Source organism: Panulirus ornatus, chromosome 23, assembly GCF_036320965.1.
Source record: "Panulirus ornatus isolate Po-2019 chromosome 23, ASM3632096v1, whole genome shotgun sequence".
NCBI lineage: Eukaryota > Metazoa > Arthropoda > Malacostraca > Decapoda > Palinuridae > Panulirus > Panulirus ornatus.
In genome coordinates, this window is record NC_092246.1 from 13540924 (window position 1) to 13563756 (window position 22833).

Genomic DNA, 22833 nt, shown 5'->3' on the forward strand with positions numbered 1-22833 from the left:
TCAACCCCGGTATACCACATCGCTCCAATTCACTCTATTCCTTGCCCTCCTTTCACCCTCCTGCATGTTCAGGCCCCGATCACACAAAATCTTTTTCACTCCATCTTTCCACCTCCAATTTGGTCTCCCTCTTCTCCTCGTTCCCTCCACCTCCGACACATATATCCTCTTGGTCAATCTTTCCTCACTCATTCTCTCTATGTGCCCAAACCATTTCAAAACACCCTCTTCTGCTCTCTCAACCACGCTCTTTTTATTTCCACACATCTCTCTTACCCTTACGTTACTTACTCGATCAAACCACCTCACACCACACATTGTCCTCAAACATCTTATTTCCAGCACATCCATCCTCCTGCGCACAACTCTATCCATAGCCCACGCCTCGCAACCATACAACATTATTGGAACCACTATTCCTTCAAACATACCCATTTTTGCTTTCCGAGATAATGTTCTCGACTTCCACACATTCTTCAAGGCCCCCAGAATTTTCGCCCCCTCCCCCACCCTATGATCCACTTCCGCTTCCATGGTTCCATCCGCTGCCAGATCCACTCCCAGATATCTAAAACACTTCACTTCCTCCAGTTTTTCTCCATTCAAACTCACCTCCCAATTGACTTGACCCTCAACCCTACTGTACCTAATAACCTTGCTCTTATTCACATTTACTCTTAACTTTCTTCTTTCACACACTTTACCAAACTCAGTCACCAGCTTCTGCAGTTTCTCACATGAATCAGCCACCAGCGCTGTATCATCAGCTAACAACAACTGACTCACTTCCCAAGCTCTCTCATCCACGACAGACTGCATACTTGCCCCTCTTTCCAAAACTCTTGCATTCACCTCCCTAACAACCCCATCCATAAACAAATTAAACAGCCATGGAGACATCACACACCCCTGCCGCAAACCTACATTCACTGAGAACCAATCACTTTCCTCTCTTCCTACACGTACACATGCCTTACATCCTCGATAAAAACTTTTCACTGCTTCTAACAACTTGCCTCCCACACCATATATTCTTAATACGTTCCACAGAGCATCTTTATCAACTCTATCATATGCCTTCTCCAGATCCATAAATGCTACATACAAATCCATTTGCTTTTCTAAGTATTTCTCACATACATTCTTCAAAGCAAACACCTGATCCACACATCCTCAACCACTTCTGAAACCACACTGCTCTTCCCCAATCTGATGCTCTGTACATGCCTTCACCCTCTCAATCAATACCCTCCCATATAATTTACCAGGAATACTCAACAAACTTATACCTCTGTAATTTGAGCACTCACTCTTATCCCCTTTGCCTTTGTACAATGGCACTATGCACGCATTCCGCCAATCCCCAGGCTCCTCACCATGAGTCATACATACATTAATTAACCTTACCAACCAGTCAACAATACAGTCACCCCCTTTTTTAATAAATTCCACTGCAATACCATCCAAACCTGCTGCCTTGCCGGCTTTCATCTTCCGCAAAGCTTTTACTACCTCTTCTCTGTTTACCAAATCATTTTCCCTAACCCTCTCACTTTGCACACCACCTCGACCAAAACACCCTATATCTGCCACTCTATCATCAAACACATTCAACAAACCTTCAAAATACTCACTCCATCTCCTTCTCACATCACCACTACTTGTTATCACCTCCCCATTTGCGCCCTTCACTGAAGTTCCCATTTGTTCCCTTGTCTTACGCACTTTATTTACCTCCTTCCAGAACATCTTTTTATTCTCCCTAAAATTTAATGATACTCTCTCACCCCAACTCTCATTTGCCCTTTTTTTCACCTCTTGCACCTTTCTCTTGACCTCCTGTCTCTTTCTTTTATACGTCTCCCACTCAACTGCATTTTTTCCCTGCAAAAATCGTCCAAATGCCTCTCTCTTCTCTTTCACTAATTCTCTTACTTCTTCATCCCACCACTCACTACCCTTTCTAATCAACCCACCTCCCACTCTTCTCATGCCACAAGCATCTTTTGCGCAATCCATCACTGATTCCCTAAATACATCCCATTCCTCCCCCACTCCCCTTACTTCCATTGTTCTCACCTTTTTCCATTCTGCCCTCAGTCTCTCCTGGTACTTCCTCACACAAGTCTCCTTCCCAAGCTCACTTACTCTCACCACCCTCTTTACCCCAAGATTCACTCTTTTTCTCTGAAAACCCATACAAATCTTCACCTTAGCCTCCACAAGATAATGATCAGACATCCCTCCAGTTACACCTCTCAGCACATTAACATCTAAAAGTCTCTTTCGCGCGCCTGTCAATTAACACGTAATCCAATAACGCTCTCTGGCCATCTCTCCTACTTACATAGGTATACTTATGTATATCTCGCTTTTTAAACCAGGTATTCCCAATCATGAGTCCTTTTTCAGCACATAAATCTACAAGCTCTTCACCATTTCCATTTACATATATATATATATATATATATGTATATATATATTCACTAATAATCTTACTTCTTCATCCCACCACTCACTTCCCTTTCTAAACAACCCATCTCCCACGCTTCTCATGCCACAAGCATATTTGGCGCAATCCATCACTGATATCCTAAATACATCCCATTCCTCTCCCACTCCCCTTACTTCCATCGTTTTCACCTTTTCCCATTCTGTACTCAGTCTCTCCTGGTACTTCCTCACACAAGTCTCCTTGGACGATTTTTGCAGGGAAAAAATGCTACGGAGTGGCAGATGTATAAAAGAAAGAGACAGGAGGTCAAGAGAAAGGTGCAAGAGGTGAAAAAGAGGGTAAATGAGAGTTGGGGTGAGAGAGTATCATTAAATTTTAGGGAGAATAAAAAGATGTTCTGGAAGGAGGTAAATAAAGTGCTTAAGACAAGGGAGCAAATGGGAACTTCAGTGAAGGGTGCTAATGGGGAGGTGATAACAAGTAGTGGTGATGTGAGAAGGAGATGGAGTGAGTATTTTGAAGGTTTGTTGAATGTGTTTGATGATATAGTGGCAGATATAGGGTGTTTTGGTCGAGGCGGTGTGCAAAGTGAGAGGGTTAGGGAAAATGATTTGGTAAACAGAGAAGAGGTAGTAAAAGCTTTGCGCAAGATGAAAGCCGGTAAGGCAGCAGGTCTGGATGGTATTGCAGTGGAATCTATTAAAAAAGGGGGTGACTGTATTGCTGACTGGTTGATAAGGTTATTCAATGTATGTATGACTCATGGGGAGGTGCCTTAGGATTGAGGGAATGCGTGCATAGTGCCATTGTACAAAGGCAAAGGGGATAAGAGTGAGTGCTCAAATTACATAGGTATAAGTTTGTTGAGTATTCCTGGTAAATTATATGGGAGGGTATTGATTGAGAGGGTGAAGGCATGTATAGAGCATCAGATTGGGGAAGAGCAGTGTGGTTTCAGAAGTGATAGAGGATGTGTGGATCAGGTGTTTGCTTTGAAGAATGTATGTGAGAAATACTTAGAAAAGCAAATGGATTTGTATGTAGCATTTATGGATCTGGAGAAGGCATATGATAGAGTTGATAGAGATGCCCTGTGGAAGGTATTAAGAATATATTGTGTGGGAGGCAAGTTGTTAGAAGCAGTGAAAAGTTTTTATCGAGGATGTAAGGCATGTGTACGTGTAGGAAGAGAGGAAAGTGATTGGTTCTCAGTGAATGTAGGTTTGCGGCAGGGGTGTGTAATGTCTCCATGGTTGTTTAATTTGTTTATGGATGGGGTTGTTAGGGAGGTGAATGCAAGAGTTTTGGAAAGAGGGGCAAGTATGAAGTCTGTTGGGGATGAGAGAGCTTGGGAAGTGAGTTAGTTGTTGTTCGCTGATGATACAGCGTTGGTGGCTGATTCATGTAAGAAACTGCAGAAGCTGGTGACTGAGTTTTTTAAAGTGTGTGAAAGAAGAAAGTTAAGAGTAAATGTGAATAAGAGCAAGGTTATTAGGTACAGTAGTGTTGAGGGTCAATCAATTGGGAGGTAAGTTTGAATGGAGAAAAACTTTAGGAGGTAAAGTGTTTTAGATATCTGGGAGTGGATCTGGCAGCGGATGGAACCATGGAAGCGGAAGTGGATCATAGGGTGGGGGAGGGGGCGAAAATCCTGGGAGCCTTGAAGAATGTGTAGAAGACGAAAACATTATCTCGGAAAGCAAAAACGGGTATGTTTGAAGGGATAGTGGTTCCAACAATGTTGTATGGTTGCGAGGCGTAGGCTATGGATAGAGTTGTGCGCAGGAGGGTGGATGTGTTGGATTTGAGATGTTTGAGGACAATGTGTGGTGTGAGGTGGTTTGATCGAGTAAGTAATGTAAGGGTAAGAGAGATGTGTGGAAATAAAAAAAGCGTGGTTAGGAGAGCAGAAGATGGTGTTTTGAAATGGTTTGGGCACATGGAGAGAATGAGTGAAGAAAGATTGGGCAAGAGGATATATGTGTCGGAGGTGGAGGGAACAAGGAGAAGTGGGAGACCAAATTGGAGGTGGAAAGATGGAGTGAAAAAGATTTTGTGTGTTTGGGGCCTGAACATGCAGGAGGGTGAAAGGAGGGCAAGAAATAGAGTGAATTGGATCGATGTGGTATACCGGGGTTGACGTGCTGTCAGTGGATTGAATCAGGGCATGTGAAGCGTCTGGGGTAAACCATGGAAAGCTGTGTAGGTATGTATATTTGCGTGTGTGGACGTATGTATATACATGTGTATGGGGGTGGGTTTGGCCATTTCTTTCGTCTGTTTCCTTGCGCTACCTCGCAAACGCGGGAGACAGCGACAAAGCAAAAAAAAAAAGAATATATATATATATATATATATATATATATATATATATATATATATATATATATATATATATAAATATATATATATATATATATATATATATATATATATATATATATATATATATATATATATATATATATATATATATATTTATATATATATATATATATATATATATATATATATATATATATATATATATATATATATATATATATATATATATATATATCAATCAGCGGGATATCGACCATGTGACTAATTTCGCTGAATCTACGCTAAGTCTATATGCTTTGTAGATAAACACTTTCATATGAAGTATAAAACGCTTCTATGGAGAGACAGCTGCCAGGTTTTTTTTACATATGTGTATTAATCTATTACCATACACAGGTGTTTGTGGGATCTTGGCTGTTGTCGTGTGTGGTTATCGGCACAGGTTACCGCTCTTCCCTTGTGTCCCACCTCTCAGTCCAGGGCAAGACTCTCCCCATCAACACCTTCCAAGACCTTCTGTCCCGAGATGGCTGGTCCTGGGGCGGGAAGAACTTCAGTGGAACAACTCTCCTCTACTTCACCCAGAGCCCTGACCCGGACATAAAGGAGATACAGAGACACATGCCGGTGAGTGGGAAGGTATATTCATTATTTCATATAAGTTTTCTCTCCTGGACTAATGCCTTCAATGCCTGCAATAGATACTCCTTAACTTTACGTTTTCAGTTCTAGTTGCTTAGTGTTTCACTGCCCGATTCAATTTGTGAATGATATTCACTGCTCAGTAAATACACCTGATACCATACGTATAAGTGGAATGAATGTCCTCAAAATTATTTACGAGTAATGATAACGGAATTGCTGTTCATCCTTCCGTGGGGGCTTGTCGTTGTACCTTGCTTAGTATATATATATATATATATATATATATATATATATATATATATATATATATATATATATATATATATATATATATATTTATTTCTATTTATTTTGCTTTGTCGCTGTCTCCCGCGTTAGCAAGGTCGCGCAAGGAAACAGACGAAAGAATGGCCCAACCCGCCCACATACACATGTATATACATACACGTCCACACACGCAAATATACATACCTATACATCTCAATGTACACATAAATATACAAACACAGACATATATATATATATATATATATATATATATATATATATATATATATTATTTTTTTTTTTATTATACTTTGTCGCTGTCTCCCGCGTTTGCGAGGTAGCGCAAGGAAACAGACGAAAGAAATGGCCCAACCCCCCCCCCCCCCCCATACACATGTATATACATACGTCCACACACGCAAATATACATACCTACACAGCTTTCCATAGTTTACCCCAGACGCTTCACATGCCCTGCTTCAATCCACTGACAGCACGTCAACCCCGGTATACCACATCGCTCCAATTCACTCTATTCCTTGCCCTCCTTTCACCCTCCTGCATGTTCAGGCCCCGATCACACAAAATCTTTTTCACTCCATCTTTCCACCTCCAATTTGGTCTCCCTCTTCTCCTTGTTCCCTCCACCTCCGACACATATATCCTCATGGTCAATCTTTCCTCACTCATCCTCTCCATGTGCCCAAACCATTTCAAAACACCCTCGTCTGGCGTCTCAATCACCCTCTTTTAATTTCCACACATCTCTCTTACCCTTACGTTACTTACTCGATCAAACCACCTCACACCACATATTGTCCTCAAACATCTCATTTCCAGCACATCCACCCTACTGCGCACAACTCTATCCATAGTCCACGCCTCGCAACCATACAACATTGTTGGAACCACTATTCCTTCAAACATACCCATTTTTGCTTTCCGAGATAATGTTCTCGACTTCCAAACATTCTTCAAGGCTCCAAGAATTTTGACCCCCTCCCCCACACTATGATTCACTTCCGCTTCCATGGTTCCATCCGCTGCCAGATCCACTCCCAGATATCTAAAACACTTTACTTCCTCCAGTTTTTCTCCATTCAAACTTACCTCTCAATTGACTTGACCCTCAACCCTACTGTACCTAATAACATTGCTGTTACTCACACTTACTCTTAACTTTCTTCTTCCACACACTTTACCAAACTCAGTCACCAGCTTCTGCAGTTTCTTACATGAATCAGCCACCAGCGCTGTATCATCAGCGAACAACAACTGACTCACTTCCCAAGCTCTCTCATCCACAACAGGCTGCATACTTGCGCTTCTTTCCAAAACTCTTGCATTCACCTCCTTAAAAACCCCATCCTGTAATATCTCCATTAAACAACCATGGAGATATTACACACTCCTGCCGCAAACCTACATTCACTGAGAACCAATCACTTTCCTCTCTTCCTACACGTACACATGCCTTACATCCTCGATAAAAGCTTTTCACTGCTTCTAACAACTTGCCTCCCACACCATATATTCTTAATACCTTCCACAGAGCATCTCTATCAACTCTGTCATATGCCTTCTACAGATCCATAAATGCTACACACAAATCCATTTGTTTTTCTAAGTATTTCTCACATACATTCTTCAAAGCAAAAACACCTGATCCATTATATCCTCTACCACTTCTGAAACCACACTGCTCTTCCCCAATCTGATGCTCTGTACATGCCTTCACCCTCTCAATCAATACCCTCCCATATAATTTACCAGGAATACTCAACAAACTTATACCTCTGTAATTTGAGCACTCACTCTTATCCCCATTACCTTTGTACAAGGGCACTATGCAAGCATTCCGCCAATCCTCAGGCACCTCACCATGAATCATACATACATTAAATAACCTTACCAACAAGTCAACAATACAGTCACCCTCTTTTTTAATAAATTCCACTGCAATACCATCCAAACCTGCTGCCTTGCCGGCTTTCATCTTCCGCAAAGCTTTTACTACCTCTTCTCTATTTACCAAATCATTTTCCCTAACCCTCTCACTTTGCACACCGCCTCTACCAAAACAACATATATCTGCCACTCTATCATCAAACACATTCAACAAACCTTCAAAATACTCATTCTATCTCCTTCTCACATCACCACTACTTGTTATCACCGCCCCATTAGCCCCCTTCACTGAAGTTCCCATTTGCTACCTTGTCTTACGCACTATATTTACCTCCATCCAAAACATCTTTTTATTCTCCCTGAAACTTAATGATACTCTCTCACCCCAACTTTCACTTGCCCTCTTTTTCACCTGTTGCACCTTTCTCCTGACCTCCTTCCTCTTTCTTTTATACCTCTCCCACTCATTTGCATTTTTTCCCTGCAAAAATCGTTCAAATGCCTCTCTCTTCTCTTTTACTAATAATCTTACTTCTTCACCCCACCACTCACTACCTTTTCTAATCAACCCACCTCCCACGCTTCTCATGCCAGCGTTATTGGGTTACGTGTTAATTGACAGGCGCGCGAAAGAGAGACTTTTAAATGTTAATATGCTGAGAGGTGCAACTGGAGGGATGTCTGATCATTATCTTGTGGAGGCGAAGGTGAAGATTTGTTGGGGTTTTCAGAAAAGAAGGGAGAATGTTGGGGGGAAGAGAGTGGTGAGAGTAAGTGAGCTTGGGAAGGAGACTTGTGTGAGGAAGTATCAGGAGAGACTGAGTAGAGAATGGAAAAAGGTGAGAAAAAGGAGGTAAGGGGAGTGGGGGAGGAATGGGATGCATTTAGGGAAGCAGTGATGGCTTGCGCATGTGGCATGACGAGCGTGGGAGGTGGGTTGACTAGAAAGGGTAATGAGTGGTGGGATGAAGAAGTAAGATTATTAGTGAAAGAGAGGAGAGATGCATTTGGACGATTTTTGAAGGGAAAAAGTGCAAATACTGGGAGATGTATAAAAGAGAGGCAGGAGGTCAAGAGAAAGGTGCAAGAGGTGAAAAAGTGGGCAAATGAGAGTTGGGGAGAGAGAGTATCATTAAATTTTAGGGAGAATGAAAAGATGTTCTGGAAGGAGGTAGATAAAGCGCGTTAAACAAGGGAGGAAATGGGAAGTTTAGTGAAGGACGCAAATGGGGATAACGATAATGGGGATAACAAGTAATGGTGATGGGAGAAGGAGATGGAGTGAGTATTTTGAAGGTTTACTGAATGTGTTTGATGATTGAGTGGCAGATATAGGGTGTTTTGGTCGAGGTGGTGTGCAAAGTGAGAGGGTTAGGGAAAATGATTTGGCAAACAGAGAAGAGGTAGTAAGAGCTTTACGGAAGATGAAAGCCGGCAAGGCAGCAGGTTTGGATGGTATTGCAGTGGAATTTATTAAAAAAGGGGGTGACTGTATTGTTGACTGGTTGGTAAGGTTATTTAATGTATGTATGACTCATGGTGAGGTGGCTGAGGATTGGCGGAATGCTTGCTTAGTGCCATTGTACAAAGGCAAAGGGGATAAGAGTGAGTACTTAAATTACAGAGGTATAAGTTTGTTGAGTATTCCTGGTAAATTATATGGGATGGTATTGATTGAAAGGGTGAAGGAATGCACAGAGCATCAGATTGGGGAAGAGCAGTGTGGTTTCAGAAGTGGTAGAGGATGTGTGGATCAGTTGTTTGCTTTGAAGTATGTATGTGAGAAATACTTAGAAAGGGAAATGGATTTGTATGTAGCATTTATGGATCTGCAGAAGGCATATGATACAGTTGATAGAGATGCTCTGTGGAAGGTATTAAGAATATATGGTGTGGGAGGCAAGTTGTATGAAGCAGTGAAAAGTTTTTATCGAGGATGTAAGGCATGTGGACGTGTAGGAAGAGAGGAAAGTGATTGGTTCTCAGTGAATGTAGGTTTACGGCAGGGGTGTGTGATGTCTCCATGGTTGTTTGATTTGTTTAAGAATGGGGTTGTTAGGGAGGTGAATGCAAGAGTTTTGGAAAGAGGGGCAAGTATGAAGTCTGTTGGGGATGAGAGCTTGGGAAGTGAGTCAGTTGTTGTTCGCTGATGATACAGCGTTGGTGGCTGATTCATGTGAGAAACTGCAGAAGCTGGTGACTGAGTTTGTTAAAGTGTGTGAAAGAAGAAAGTTATGAGTGAATGTGAATAAGAGCAAGGTTATTAGGTACAGTAGGGTTGAGGGTCAAGTCAACTGGGAGGTAAGTTTGAATGGAGAAAAACTGGAGGAAGTCAAGTGTTTTAGATATCTGGGAGTGGATCTGGCAGCGTATGGAACCATGGAAGCGGAAGTGAATCACAGGGTGGGGGAGAGGGCGAAAATTCTGGGAGCCTTGAAGAATGTTTGGAAGTCGAGATCATTATCTCGGAAAGCAAAAATGGGTATGTTTGAAGGAATAGTGGTTCCAACAATGTTGTATGGTTGCGAGGCGTAGGCTATAGATAGAGTTGTGCACAGGAGGGTAGATGTGCTGGAAATGAGATGTTTGAGGACAACATGTGGTGTGAGGTGGTTTGATCGAGTAAGTAATGTAAGGGTAAGAGAGATGTGTGAAAATAAGAAGAGTGTGGTTGAGAGAGCAGAAGAGTGTGTTTTGAAATGGTTTGGTCATATGGAGAGAATGAGTGAGGAAAGATTGACCACGAGGATATATGTGTCAGAGGTGGGGGAACGAGGAGAAGTGGGAGACCAAACTGGAGGTGGAAAGATGGAGTGAAAAAGATTTTGAGTGATCGGGGCCTGAACATGCAGGAGGGTGAAAGGCGTGCAAGGAATAGAGTGAATTGGAACGATGTGTTATACCGGGGTCGACGTGCTGTCAATGGATTGAACCAGGGCATGTGAAGCGTCTGGGGTAAACCATGGAAAGTTTTGTGGGGCCTGGATGTGGAAAGGGAGCTGTGGTTTCAATGCATTATTACATGACAGCTAGAGACTGAGTGTGAACGAATGGGGCCTTTGTTGTCTTTTCCTAGCGCTACCTCGCACACATGAGGGGGGAGGAGGTTGTTATTCCATGTGTGGCGAGGTGGCGATGGGAATAAAGGCAGACAGGATGAACTATGTAGATGTGTATATATGTATATGTCAGTGTGTGTATATATATGTGTACATTGAGATGGATAGGTATATATATTTGCGTGTGTGGACGTGTATTTATATACATGTGTATGTGGGTGGGTTGGGCCATTCTTTCTTCGGTTTCCTTGCGCTACCTCGCAAAAAGGGAGACAGCGACAAAGGAAAATAAATATAAATATATATATATATATATATATATATATATATATATATACTATTCGCCATTTCCCGCATTAGCGAGGTAGCATTAAGGAAAGAGGACTGGGACTTTGAGGGAGTATCCTCACCTGGCCCCCTTCTCTGTTCTTTCTTTTGAAAAGAAAAAAAAGAAATGAGAGGGGAGGATTTCCAGCCCCCCGCTCCCTTCCCTTTCCGTCGCCTTCTACGACACGCAGGGAATACGTGGGAAGTATTCTTTCTCCCCTATCCCCAGGGATAATATATATGAATATGTTTGAGGACAATGTGTGGTGTGAAGTGGTTTGATCGAGTAAGTAATGTAAGGGTAAGAGAGATGTGTGGAAATAAAAAGAGCGTGGTTGAGAGAGCAGAAGAGGGTGTTTTGAAATGGTTTGGGCACATGGAGAGAATGAGTGAGGAAAGATTGACCAAGAGGATATATGTGTCGGAAGTGGAGGGAACGAGGAGAAGTGGGAGAGACCAAATTGGAGGTGGAAAGATGGAGTGAAAAAGATTTTGAGTGATCGGGGCCTGAACATGCAGGAGGGTGAAAGGCGGGCAAGGAATAGAGTGAATTGGATCGATGTGGTATACCGGGATCGACGTGCTGTCACTGGATTGAATCAGGGCATGTGAAGCGTCTGGGGTAAACCATGGAAAGTTGTGTGAAGCCTGGATGTGGAAAGGGAGCTGTGGTTTCGAGCATTACTGCATGACAGCTAGAGACTGAGTGTGAACGAATGGGGCCTTTGTTGTCTTTTCCTAGAGCTACCTCGCACACATGAGGGGGGAGGGGGATATTATTCCATGTGTGGCGAGGTGGCAATGGGAATGAATAAAGGCAGACAGTGTGAATTGTGTGCATGTGTATATATGTATGTGTCTGTGTGTGTATATATATGTGTACATTGAGATGTATGGGTATGTATATTTGCGTGTGTTGACGTGTATGTATACACATGCGTAGGGAGGGTGGGTTGGGCCATTTCTTTCGTCTGTTTCCTTGCGCTACCTCGCAAACGCGGGAGACAGCGACAAAGCTGCCTCGCTGGTGCGGGGGACGGCGACGGGGCAAAGTGAATAAATAGATAAATATATGTAGGGGAGAAAGAATACTTCCCACGTATTCCCTGCATGTCGTAGAAGGCGACTAAAAGGGAAGGGAGCGGGGGGCTGGAAATCCTCCCCTCTCATTTTTTTTTTTTAAATTTTCCAAAAGAAGGAACAGAGAAGGGGGCCATATGAGGATATTCCCTCAAAGGCCCAGTCCTCTGTTCTTAACGCTACCTCGCTAATGCGGGAAATGGCGAATAGTATGAAAAAAAAAAAATATATATATATATATATATATATATATATTTTTTTTTTTTTTATACTTTGTCGCTGTCTCCCGCGTTTGCGAGGTAGCGCAAGGAAACAGACGAAAGAAATGGCCCAACCCCCCCCCCCCCATACACATGTATATACATACGTCCACACACGCAAAATATACATACCTACACAGCTTTCCATGGTTTACCCCAGACGCTTCACATGCCTTGATTCAATCCACTGACAGCACGTCAACCCCGGTATACCACATCGATCCAATTCACTCTATTCCTTGCCCTCCTTTCACCCTCCTGCATGTTCAGGCCCCGATCACACAAAATCTTTTTCACTCCATCTTTCCACCTCCAATTTGGTCTCCCTCTTCTCCTCGTTCCCTCCACCTCCGACACATATATCCTCTTGGTCAATCTTTCGTCAATCATTCTCTCCATGTGCCCAAACCACTTCAAAACACCCTCTTCTGCTCTCTCAACCACGCTCTTTTTATTTCCACACATCTCTCTTACCCTTACGTTACTCACTCGATCAAACCACCTCACACCACACATTGTCCTCAAACATCTCATTTCCAGCAAATCCATCCTCCTGCGCACAACTCTATCCATAGCCCACGCCTCGCAACCATACAACATTGTTGGAACCACTATTCCCTCAAACATACCCATTTTTGCTTTCCGAGATAATGTTCTCGACTTCCACACATTCTTCAAGGCCCCCAGAATTTTCGCCCCCTCCCCCACCCTATGATCCACTTCCGCTTCCATGGTTCCATCAGCTGCCAGATCCACTCCCAAATATCTAAAACACTTCACTTCCTCCAGTTTTTCTCCATTCAAACTCACCTCCGAATTGACTTGACCCTCAACCCTACTGTACCTAATAACCTTGCTCTTATTCACATTTACTCTTAACTTTCTTCTTCCACACACTTTACCAAACTCAGTCACCAGCTTCTGCAGTTTCTCACATGAATCAGCCACCAGCGCTGTATCATCAGCGAACAACAACTGACTCACTTCCCAAGCTCTCTCATCCCCAACAGACTTCATACTTGCCCCTCTTTCCAAAACTCTTGCATTTACCTCCCTAACAACCCCATCCATAAACAAATTAAACAACCATGGAGACATCACACACCCCTGCCGCAAACCTACATTCACTGAGAACCAATCACTTTCCTCTCTTCCTACACGTACACATGCCTTACATCCTCGATAAAAACTTTTCACTGCTTCTAACAACTTTCCTCCCACACCATATATTCTTAATACCTTCCACAGAGCATCTCTATCAACTCTATCATATGCCTTCTCCAGATCCATAAATGCTACATACAAATCCATTTGCTTTTCTAAGTATTTCTCACATACATTCTTCAAAGCAAACACCTGATCCACACATCCTCTACCACTTCTGAAACCACACTGCTCTTCCCCGATCTGATGCTCTGTACATGCCTTCACCCTCTCAATCAATACCCTCCCATATAATTTACCAGGAATACTCAACAAACTTATACCTCTGTAATTTGAGCACTCACTCTTATCCCCTTTGCCTTTGTACAATGGCACTATGCACGCATTCCGCCAATACTCAGGCACCTCACCATGAGTCATACATACATTAAATAACCTTACCAACCAGTCCACAATACAGTCACCCCCTTTTTTAATAAATTCCACTGCAATACCATCCAAACCTGCTGCCTTGCCGGCTTTCATCTTCCGCATATATATATCCCTGCGGATAGGGGAGAAAGAATACTTCCCACGTATTCCCTGCGTGTCGTAGAAGGCGACTAAAAGGGAAGGGAGCGGGGGGCTGGAAATCCTCCCCTCTCGTTTTTCTTTTTTTTTTTTCCAAAAGAAGGAAGAGAGAAGGGGGTTAGGTGAGGATATTCCCTCAAAGGCGCAGTCCTCTGTTCTTAACACTACCTCGCTATCGCGGGAAATGGCGAATAGTATGAAAAAAAAAAAAATATATATATATATCATACTCGTTCACCTTCATCCATTCTACCTCTGTGTTCCCTGAATGTCATGAAATGCAACAAGAGGGATCATAAGTGGAGATCTAGAAACCCTCCACTTCCTGCATTTCAATTTCTAAATGATGGAAGAAAAGAAGGATTCCAGCAGGGAGTACTCTGCCTCCCCGAATGCTCAGTCTGGGGCGTCCAAATGTGTGCGACTAGATGAGAAGAGAAGAGAGATAAGAAGTATGTTTTTAAAAAGAAACATTAATGTTCCAGCTCTGAGAGAAACAAAGGCCAAGGGTAGAGGGAGAGAATGGTTCAGAAATGTTTTACGATCTGCCAATTATTGGTGAGAATGTATGAAAGATTGTAAGTGAATTCTAGACAGAAGAGTGTAAAAATGAAAGTGGATAGTGAGAGATGGGTGATCAATAGTGCACAGGCACCTGACCATGGGAAGCAAGACCATGAGAAACAAGTGTTTTGAGAGCAGCAGAAAAAGTGTGTAAGCAGTTTTGATGTAAGATACCAGGTATTAGTGATGGGTGATTTGAATGTGAAGGTGAATGACGCGACAGTTGAGGGTATAATTAAGGGACATGGGGTATTCACTATTACTGAATGGAAATAGTGAACAGCTTGTGGAGTTGGGTGCTGAAAAAGAACTAGTGATTGGGAATACCTAGTGTAGAAAGAGGGTTATACACTAATTTACATATGAGTACGAAATGTGGCCAGTGGGCATTATTGGATTACATATTAATTGATTTGCATGTAAAAGAGAGACTTTTTAATGTAAATGTGCTGAGAAGGACAGCTGAATGGAAGTCTGTCCACTATCTTGAGGAAGAAAGGGGGAAGATTTGTAGAGCTTGGAAAAGAAACTAGTGTGAAGAAATACCAAGTGAGATTGAGTGTAGAATGGCAAAAGGTGAGAGTAAATGAAGCAACAGGTATAGGTGAGGAATGGAAGGTACTGAGGAAAGCAGTGTTGGCGTGTGCAAGAAATGCAGTGTCATGTGGAAGGTGGGCAGATTAGAAAGGGTGGAAAGAAGTAAAGTTGCGGGTAAACAGGAAAAGAGAGGCATTTGGGCAGTACTTACACAGGAGTGCAAATGACTGGGAGATGTATAAGAGAAAGAGGCAGAAGGTCAAGAGGAAAGAGCAGGGGTTGAAAAAGTGGGCAATTAAGATTAGGGTGAGTAAGTATCAGTAAATGTATCATTTCAACAGAACCACACTCTTCCGCACAGTCTTATTTATCGCCCATGCCTCGTATTCATTATACCTTCAAATATACCCATTTTTGCCCTCCCACATAATGCCGTCTCTTTCCACATGTTCTTTAATGCTTCCAGAACCTTTGAACCCCCCCCCCCCCTCACCCGCCCACCTCCACTTATATGCTTCCATTCAATGCCATGTCCACTCCCTGATATCTAAAACACTTCACTTCCTCCAGTTTTTCTCCATTCAAAATAACAACCCAACCAACTTGTTCCTCTACCCCGCTGAACCCAATAACCTTGCTTTTATTCCCATTCACTCTCAACATCCTCCTTTCACACACTCCTCCAAACTCAGTCACCAACTTCTGCAGTTTCTCACTCAAATCTACCACCACCGCTGTATCATCAGCAATCACAACTCACTCACTTCCCAGGCCTTCTCATGCCCCACAGTCTGCATAATTGCCCCTTTCTTGAAGACTCTTGCATTCATGTACTTCACCGCCCCGTTCATAAACAAACTAAACAACCATGGTGACATCACACAACCCTACTGTTGACCAACCTTCACTTATGTGTGTGAGTAAGCAAGGCAGCATCAGGAACAGATGAATGAGCCTTTAAGGAATATATCCTTGCTTATCTACATACCTCTGTTCCTTCTTTGGACAAGTTATACAGGAGGGGAATATTTCCAGCCCCTTAGTCATCTTGTATGACACAAAAGGAGATACTTAGGCAGTATATATATATATATATATATATATATATATATATATATATATATATATATATATATATATATATTTTTTTTTTTTTTTTCATACTATTCGCCATTTCCCGCGATAGCGAGGTAGCGTTAAGAACAGAGAACTGGGCCTTTGAGGGAATATCTTCACCTGGCCCCCTTCTCTGTTCCTTCTTTTGGAAAATTAAAAAAAAAAAAAACGAGAGGGGAGGATTTCCAGCCCCCCGCTCCCTTCCCTTTTAGTCGCCTTCTACGTCACGCAGGGAATACGTGGGAAGTATTCTTTCTCCCCTATCCCCAGGGATAATATATATATATATATATATATATATATATATATATATATATATATATATATATATATATATATATATATATATGTTCCACGCCCAATATAATGAATTCTTTTGTACCGAAATGTTGAAAAAAGACTATTTCTCTACTAGTTCTAAGTTCTAAACTTTATTTTTAGATCTACGCGGTGGAAGAAGGAGTGGAGCGAGTTTTGGATGGAGGCTTTTCCTACATAACCTTAAAGTCAGATATCAACGTCAAAATCTTGTCCGTTTACTTTGATAAATATGGGAAGACACCCTTTCACTTAAGCACCTCTGAGTACCCTATCTTAGGGGGTAACTCCTGGGGCGTCCGGTAAGATTGCCTTGGTGCTGTCAGTCGTGAATATGATCTCATGTTAAACACAAATATATGAAAGTTGATATAAAATCCATTTTGACGATATGATGAAATCATAATAGACTTCACAAATTTCATCGCCTGAACTTTTAAGTATAAATGAAAGTTGAAAGACTGTTGGACATTATCATGTAGACAAAAACAACGTGTATCAAACAGATTGTCTAACATATTAACTTTGAAGTGTAGATAATGACTAACCGGTCAAAATTCGAAAAGGGCATAACTGATTGAGTAAGAGAATCTTAACTTTCCAAAATTTATTTGTTTTGAATGGGAACATCTGGGAGCAAGGGAACATGGAATGATAGATGTGCATGACTGTCATCAATCTAATGGGCCTTGTGCATAATGAAAGTGTATGTAGTCTTGAATAATCCTTAATTGCTCAACGAGGTGTTAAAGATGTATCAGTCGGTTAACGTAACTTGTCGTTGACGACCTTAATGACGCTGAGAGTTGGTAAGGCTTAAAACAAAGGAACCAACCAACCATCAGCAGTTATCACTCAAAGGACTTCCTTATAGATTACATCTGTGTGAAATTACACCAAAATACATAAACCGTATTTACATACTGGATATTACATATTTCTTACTTGCTGTAAAGAAAGAAAGTGTATTACTAGCTTTCCTGCGATGCAAATTACAGGAAAGGCGCGCCATTTTTGAATCAGTTTAGAGGGATGAAGCAGCGCTTGATCGAGGCCGGCCTCATAGACCTATGGATGGATGACGTCATTAAGAGGAAAGTTAGACACCTGAGGACAAGTAAACCTGAGGACGAAAGAGTGGAGTCTGAGGTAGGCCACGTTACCTGTGTCCATGAATTATATATGTATATATATATATATATATATATATATATATATATATATATATATATATATATATATATATATATATATATATATATATATATATACATATATATACATATATATATATATATATATATATATATATATATATATATATATATATATATATATATATATATATATATATATATATATATACATATATATATATATATATATATATATATATATATATATATATATATATATATATATATATATATATATTATTTTTTTTTAATTTTGTCGCTGTCTCCCGCGTTTGCGAGGTAGCGCAAGGAAACAGACGAAAGAAATGGCCCAACCCACCCCCATACACATGTATATACATACACCTCCCCACACGCAAATATACATACCCATACATCTCAATGTGCACATATATATACAAACACAGACATATACACATATAACGTACATGATTCATACTGTTGCCTTTATTTATTCCCATCGCCACCTCGCCACACATGGAATAACATCCCCCTCCCCCCTCATGTGTGCGAGGTAGCGCTAGGAAAAGACAACAAAGGCCCCATTCGTTCACACTCAGTCTCTAGCTGTCATGCAATAATGCCCGAAACCACAGCTCCCTTTCCACATCCAGGCACCTAAAAACTTTCCATGGTTTACCCCAGACGCTTCACATGCCCTGATTCAATCCATTGACAGCACGTCGACCCCGGTATATGACATCGATCCAATTCACTCTATTCCTTGCACGCCTTTCACCCTCCTGCATGTTCAGGCCCCGATCACTCAAGATCTTTTTCACTCCATCTTTCCACCTCCAATTTGGTCTCCCACTTCTCCTCGTTCCCTCCACCTCCGACACATGTATCCTCTTGGTCAATCTTTCCTCACTCATTCCCTCCATGTGCCCAAACCATTTCAAAACACCCTCTTCTGCTCTCTCAACCACGCTCTTTTTATTTCCACACATCTCTCTTACCCTTACATTACTTACTCGATCAAACCACCTCACACCACATATTGTCCTCAAACATCTCATTTCCAGCACATCCACCCTCCTGCGCACTACTCTATCCATAGCCTACGCCTCACAACCATACAACATTGTTGGAACCACTATTCCTTCAAACATGGAAAGTTCTGTGGGGCCTGGATGTGGAAAGGGAGCTGTGGTTTCGGGCATTATTACATGACAGCTAGAGACTGAGTGTGAACGAATGGGGCCTTTGTTGTCTTTTCTTAGGGCTACCTCGCACACATGAGGGGGGAGGGGGATGTTATTCCATGTGTGGCGAGGTGGCGATGGGAATAAATAAAGGCAGACAGTATGAATTATGTATATGTGTATATATGTATATGTCTGTGTGTGTATATATATGTGTACATTCAGATGTATAGGTATGTATATTTTCGTGTGTGGACGTATATGTATATACATGTGTATGGGAGTGGGTTGGGCCATTTCTTTCGTCTGTTTCCTTGCGCTACCTCGCAAACGCGGGAGACAGCGACAAAGCAAAATAAATATAATATATATATATATATATATATATATATATATATATATATATATATATATATATATATATATATATATATATATATGTTATCATTTTTATTTTTTTATTATATTTTGTCGCTGTCTCCTGCGTTAGCGAGGCAGCGCAAGGAAACATACGAAAGAATGGCCCAACAAGCCCACATACACATGTATATACATACACGTCCACACATGCACATATACATACCTATACATCTCAACGCATGAACATATATATATACACACACAGACATATACATATATACACATGTACGTAATTTATACTGTCTGCCCCCTCAACCCACATGTGCGCTGGGTAGAGCCAGTAAAGACAACAAAGGCCATATTCGTTGACACTCCAGCAGACTTGTATAATGCACCGAAACCACAGCTCCATTTTCGCATCCAGGCCCCACAGAACTTTCCAAGGTTTACCCCAGATGCTTCACATACCCTAGTTCAATCCAGTGACAGCACGTCGACCCCGGTATATCATATCGTTCCAATTCACTCTATTCCTTGCACGCCTTTCACCCTCCTGCATGTTCGTGCCCCGATCGCTCAAAATCTTTTTCATTCCATCTTTCCACCTCTAATTTGGTCTCCCCCTTCTCCTCGTTCCATCCACCTCTGACACATATATCCTCTTGGTCAATCTTTCCTCACTCATTCTCTCCATGTGACCAAACCATTTCAAAACACCCTCCTCTGCTCTCTCAACCACACTCTTTTCATTACCACACATCTCTCTTACCCTTTCATTACTTACTCGATCAAACCACCTCACACCACATATTCAAACATCTCATTTCCAGCACATCCACCCGACTCCGAATAACTCTATCTATAGCCCACGCCTCGCAACCATATAACATTGTTGGAACCACTACTCCTTCAAACATACCCATTTTTGCTTTCCAAGATAACGTTCTCAATTTCCACACATTTTTCAACGCTCCCAGAACTTTCACCCTCTCCCCCACCCTATGATTCACTTCCGCTTCCATGGTTTCATCCGCTGCCAAATCCACTCCCAGATATCTAAAACACTTCACTTCCTCCAGTTTTTCTCCATTCAAACTTACCGCCCAATTGACTTGTCCCTCAACCCTGCTGTACAAAATAACTTTGCTCTTTTTCACATTTACTCTCAGCTTTCTTCTTTTACACACTTTACCAAATTCCTTCACAAGCCTCTGGAGTTTCTCACATGAATCAGCCACCAGCGCTGTATCATCAGCGAACAACAACTGACACACTTCCCAAGATCTCTCATCCACAACAGACTGCATACTTGCCCGTCTTTCCAAAACTCTTGCATTTACCTCCCTAACAACCGCATCCATAAACAAATTAAACAACCATGGAGACATCACGCACCCCTACTGCAAACCAACATTCACTAAGGACCAATCACTTTCCTCTCTTCGTACACGTACACATGCCTTACATCCTCGACAAAAACTTTTCATTCCTTCTAACAACTTACATCCCACACCATATATTCTTAGTACCTTCCACAGAGCATCTCTATCAACACTATCATATGCCTTCTCCAGATCCATAAATGCTACATACAAATCCATTTGCTTTTCTAAGTATTTCTCACATACATTTTTCAAAGCAAATACCTGATCCACACATCCTCTACCACTTCTGAAACCCCGCTGCTCTTCCTCAATCTGAAGCTCTGTACATGCCTTTATCCTCTCAATCAATACCCTCCCATATAATTTCCCAGGAGTACTCGACAAACTTATACCTCTGTAATTTGAGCACTCACTCTTATTCCCTTTGCCTTTGTACAATGGCAGTATGGAAGCATTCCGCCAATCCTCAGGCGCCTCACCATGAGTCATACATACATCAAACATCCTTACCAACCAATGAACAATACAGTCACCCCCTTTTTTAATAAATTCCACTGCAATACCATCCAAACCCGCTTCCTTGCCGGCTTTCATCTTCCGCAACGCTTTTACTACCTCTTCTCTGTTTACCAAATCATTCTCCCTAACCATCTCACTTTGCACACCACCTCCACCAAAACACCCTATATCTGCCACACTATCATCAAACACATTCAACAAACCTTCAAAATACTCACTCCATCTCCTTCTCACATCACCACTACTTGTTATCACCTCCCCATTTGCCTCCTTTACTGATGTTCCTATTTGTTCCCTTGTCTTACATACTTTATTTACCTTCTTCCAGAACGTCTTCTTATGCTCCCTAAAATTTAATGATACTCTTTCACCCCAACTCTCATTTGCCCTCTTTTTCGCCTCTTGCACATTTCTCTTGACCTCCTACCTCTTTCTTTTATACATCTCCCACTCATTTACATTATTTCCATGCAAAAATCATCCAAATGCCTCTCTCTTCTCCTTCACTAATTATCTTACCTCTTCATCCCACCACTCACTACCCTTTCTAATCTGCCCACCTCCCATGCTTCTCATGCCATAAGCATCTTTTGTGAAAGACATCACTGCTTCCCTAAATACTTTCCATTCCTCCACCGCTCCCCTTACCTCCTTTGTTCTCACCTTTTTCCATTCTGTACTCAGTTTCTCCTGGTACTTCCTCACACAAGTCTCCTTCCCAAGCTCACTTACTCTCACCACTCTCTTCACCCCAACATTCTCTCTTCTTTTCTGAAAACCTCTACAAATCTTCACCTTCGTCTCCACAAGATAATGATCAGACATCACTCCAGTTGCATTCTCTGCACATTAACATCCAACAGTCTCTCTTTCGCGCGCCTGTCAATAAACACGTAATCCAATGACGCTCTCTGGCCATCGCTCCCTATTTACATATGTTTACTTATGTATATCTCTCTTTTTAAACCAGGTATTTCCAATCACCAGTCCTTTTTTAGCACATAAATCTACAAGCTCTTCATCATTTCCATTTTTAGCACTTGACACCCCATGTACACCAATTATTCCTTCAACTGCCACATTACTTGCCTTTGCATTCAAATCACCCATCACTATAACCCGTTCTTTTGCATCAAAACTACTAACACACTCACTCATATGCTCCCGAAACACTTGCCTCTTATTATCTTTCTTCTCATGCCCAGGTGCATATGCATCAATAATCACCCATCTCTCTCCATCCACTTTCAGTTTATCTATATCAATCTAGAGTTTACTTCCTTACACTCAATCCCATACTCTCACCACTCCTGTTTCAGGAGTAGTGCTACTCATTCCCTTGCTCGTGTCCTCTCACTAACCCCTGACTATACTCCCAAGACATTCCCAAACCACTCTTCCCTTTTACCCTTGAGCTTCGTTTCACTCAGAGCTAAAACATGCAGGTTCCTCTCCTCAAACCTGCTACCAATCTCTCCTTTTTTTCTCATCTTGGTTACATCCACACACGTTTAGACACCCCAATCTGAGACTTCGAGGAGGATGAGCACTCTTCGCGTGAACCCTTATGTTTCCCCGTTTAGAAAGTTAAAATACAAGGAGGGGAGGGTTTCTAGCCTCCCGCTACCGTCCC

General features: G+C 41.8%; 2 protein-coding genes across 2 annotated transcripts in view; both read left to right on the top strand.

Moving 5' to 3' along the window:
* Positions 1-16901, top strand: part of LOC139756947 (glutamate receptor-like) — a 42843-nt gene extending 25942 nt beyond the window's left edge. The window contains exons 5-6 of the mRNA XM_071676890.1: positions 5177-5407; positions 16719-16901. Of these exons, the coding sequence (XP_071532991.1) occupies positions 5177-5407; positions 16719-16901 (414 nt within the window). The remainder of the gene's footprint in view (positions 1-5176; positions 5408-16718) is intronic.
* A 726-nt stretch (positions 16902-17627) lies between these two features.
* LOC139756948 (glutamate receptor ionotropic, kainate 5-like) overlaps positions 17628-22833 on the top strand; it is a 53680-nt gene continuing 48474 nt past the window's right edge. The window contains exon 1 of the mRNA XM_071676891.1: positions 17628-17744. Coding sequence (XP_071532992.1) covers positions 17628-17744 — 117 coding nt within the window. The remainder of the gene's footprint in view (positions 17745-22833) is intronic.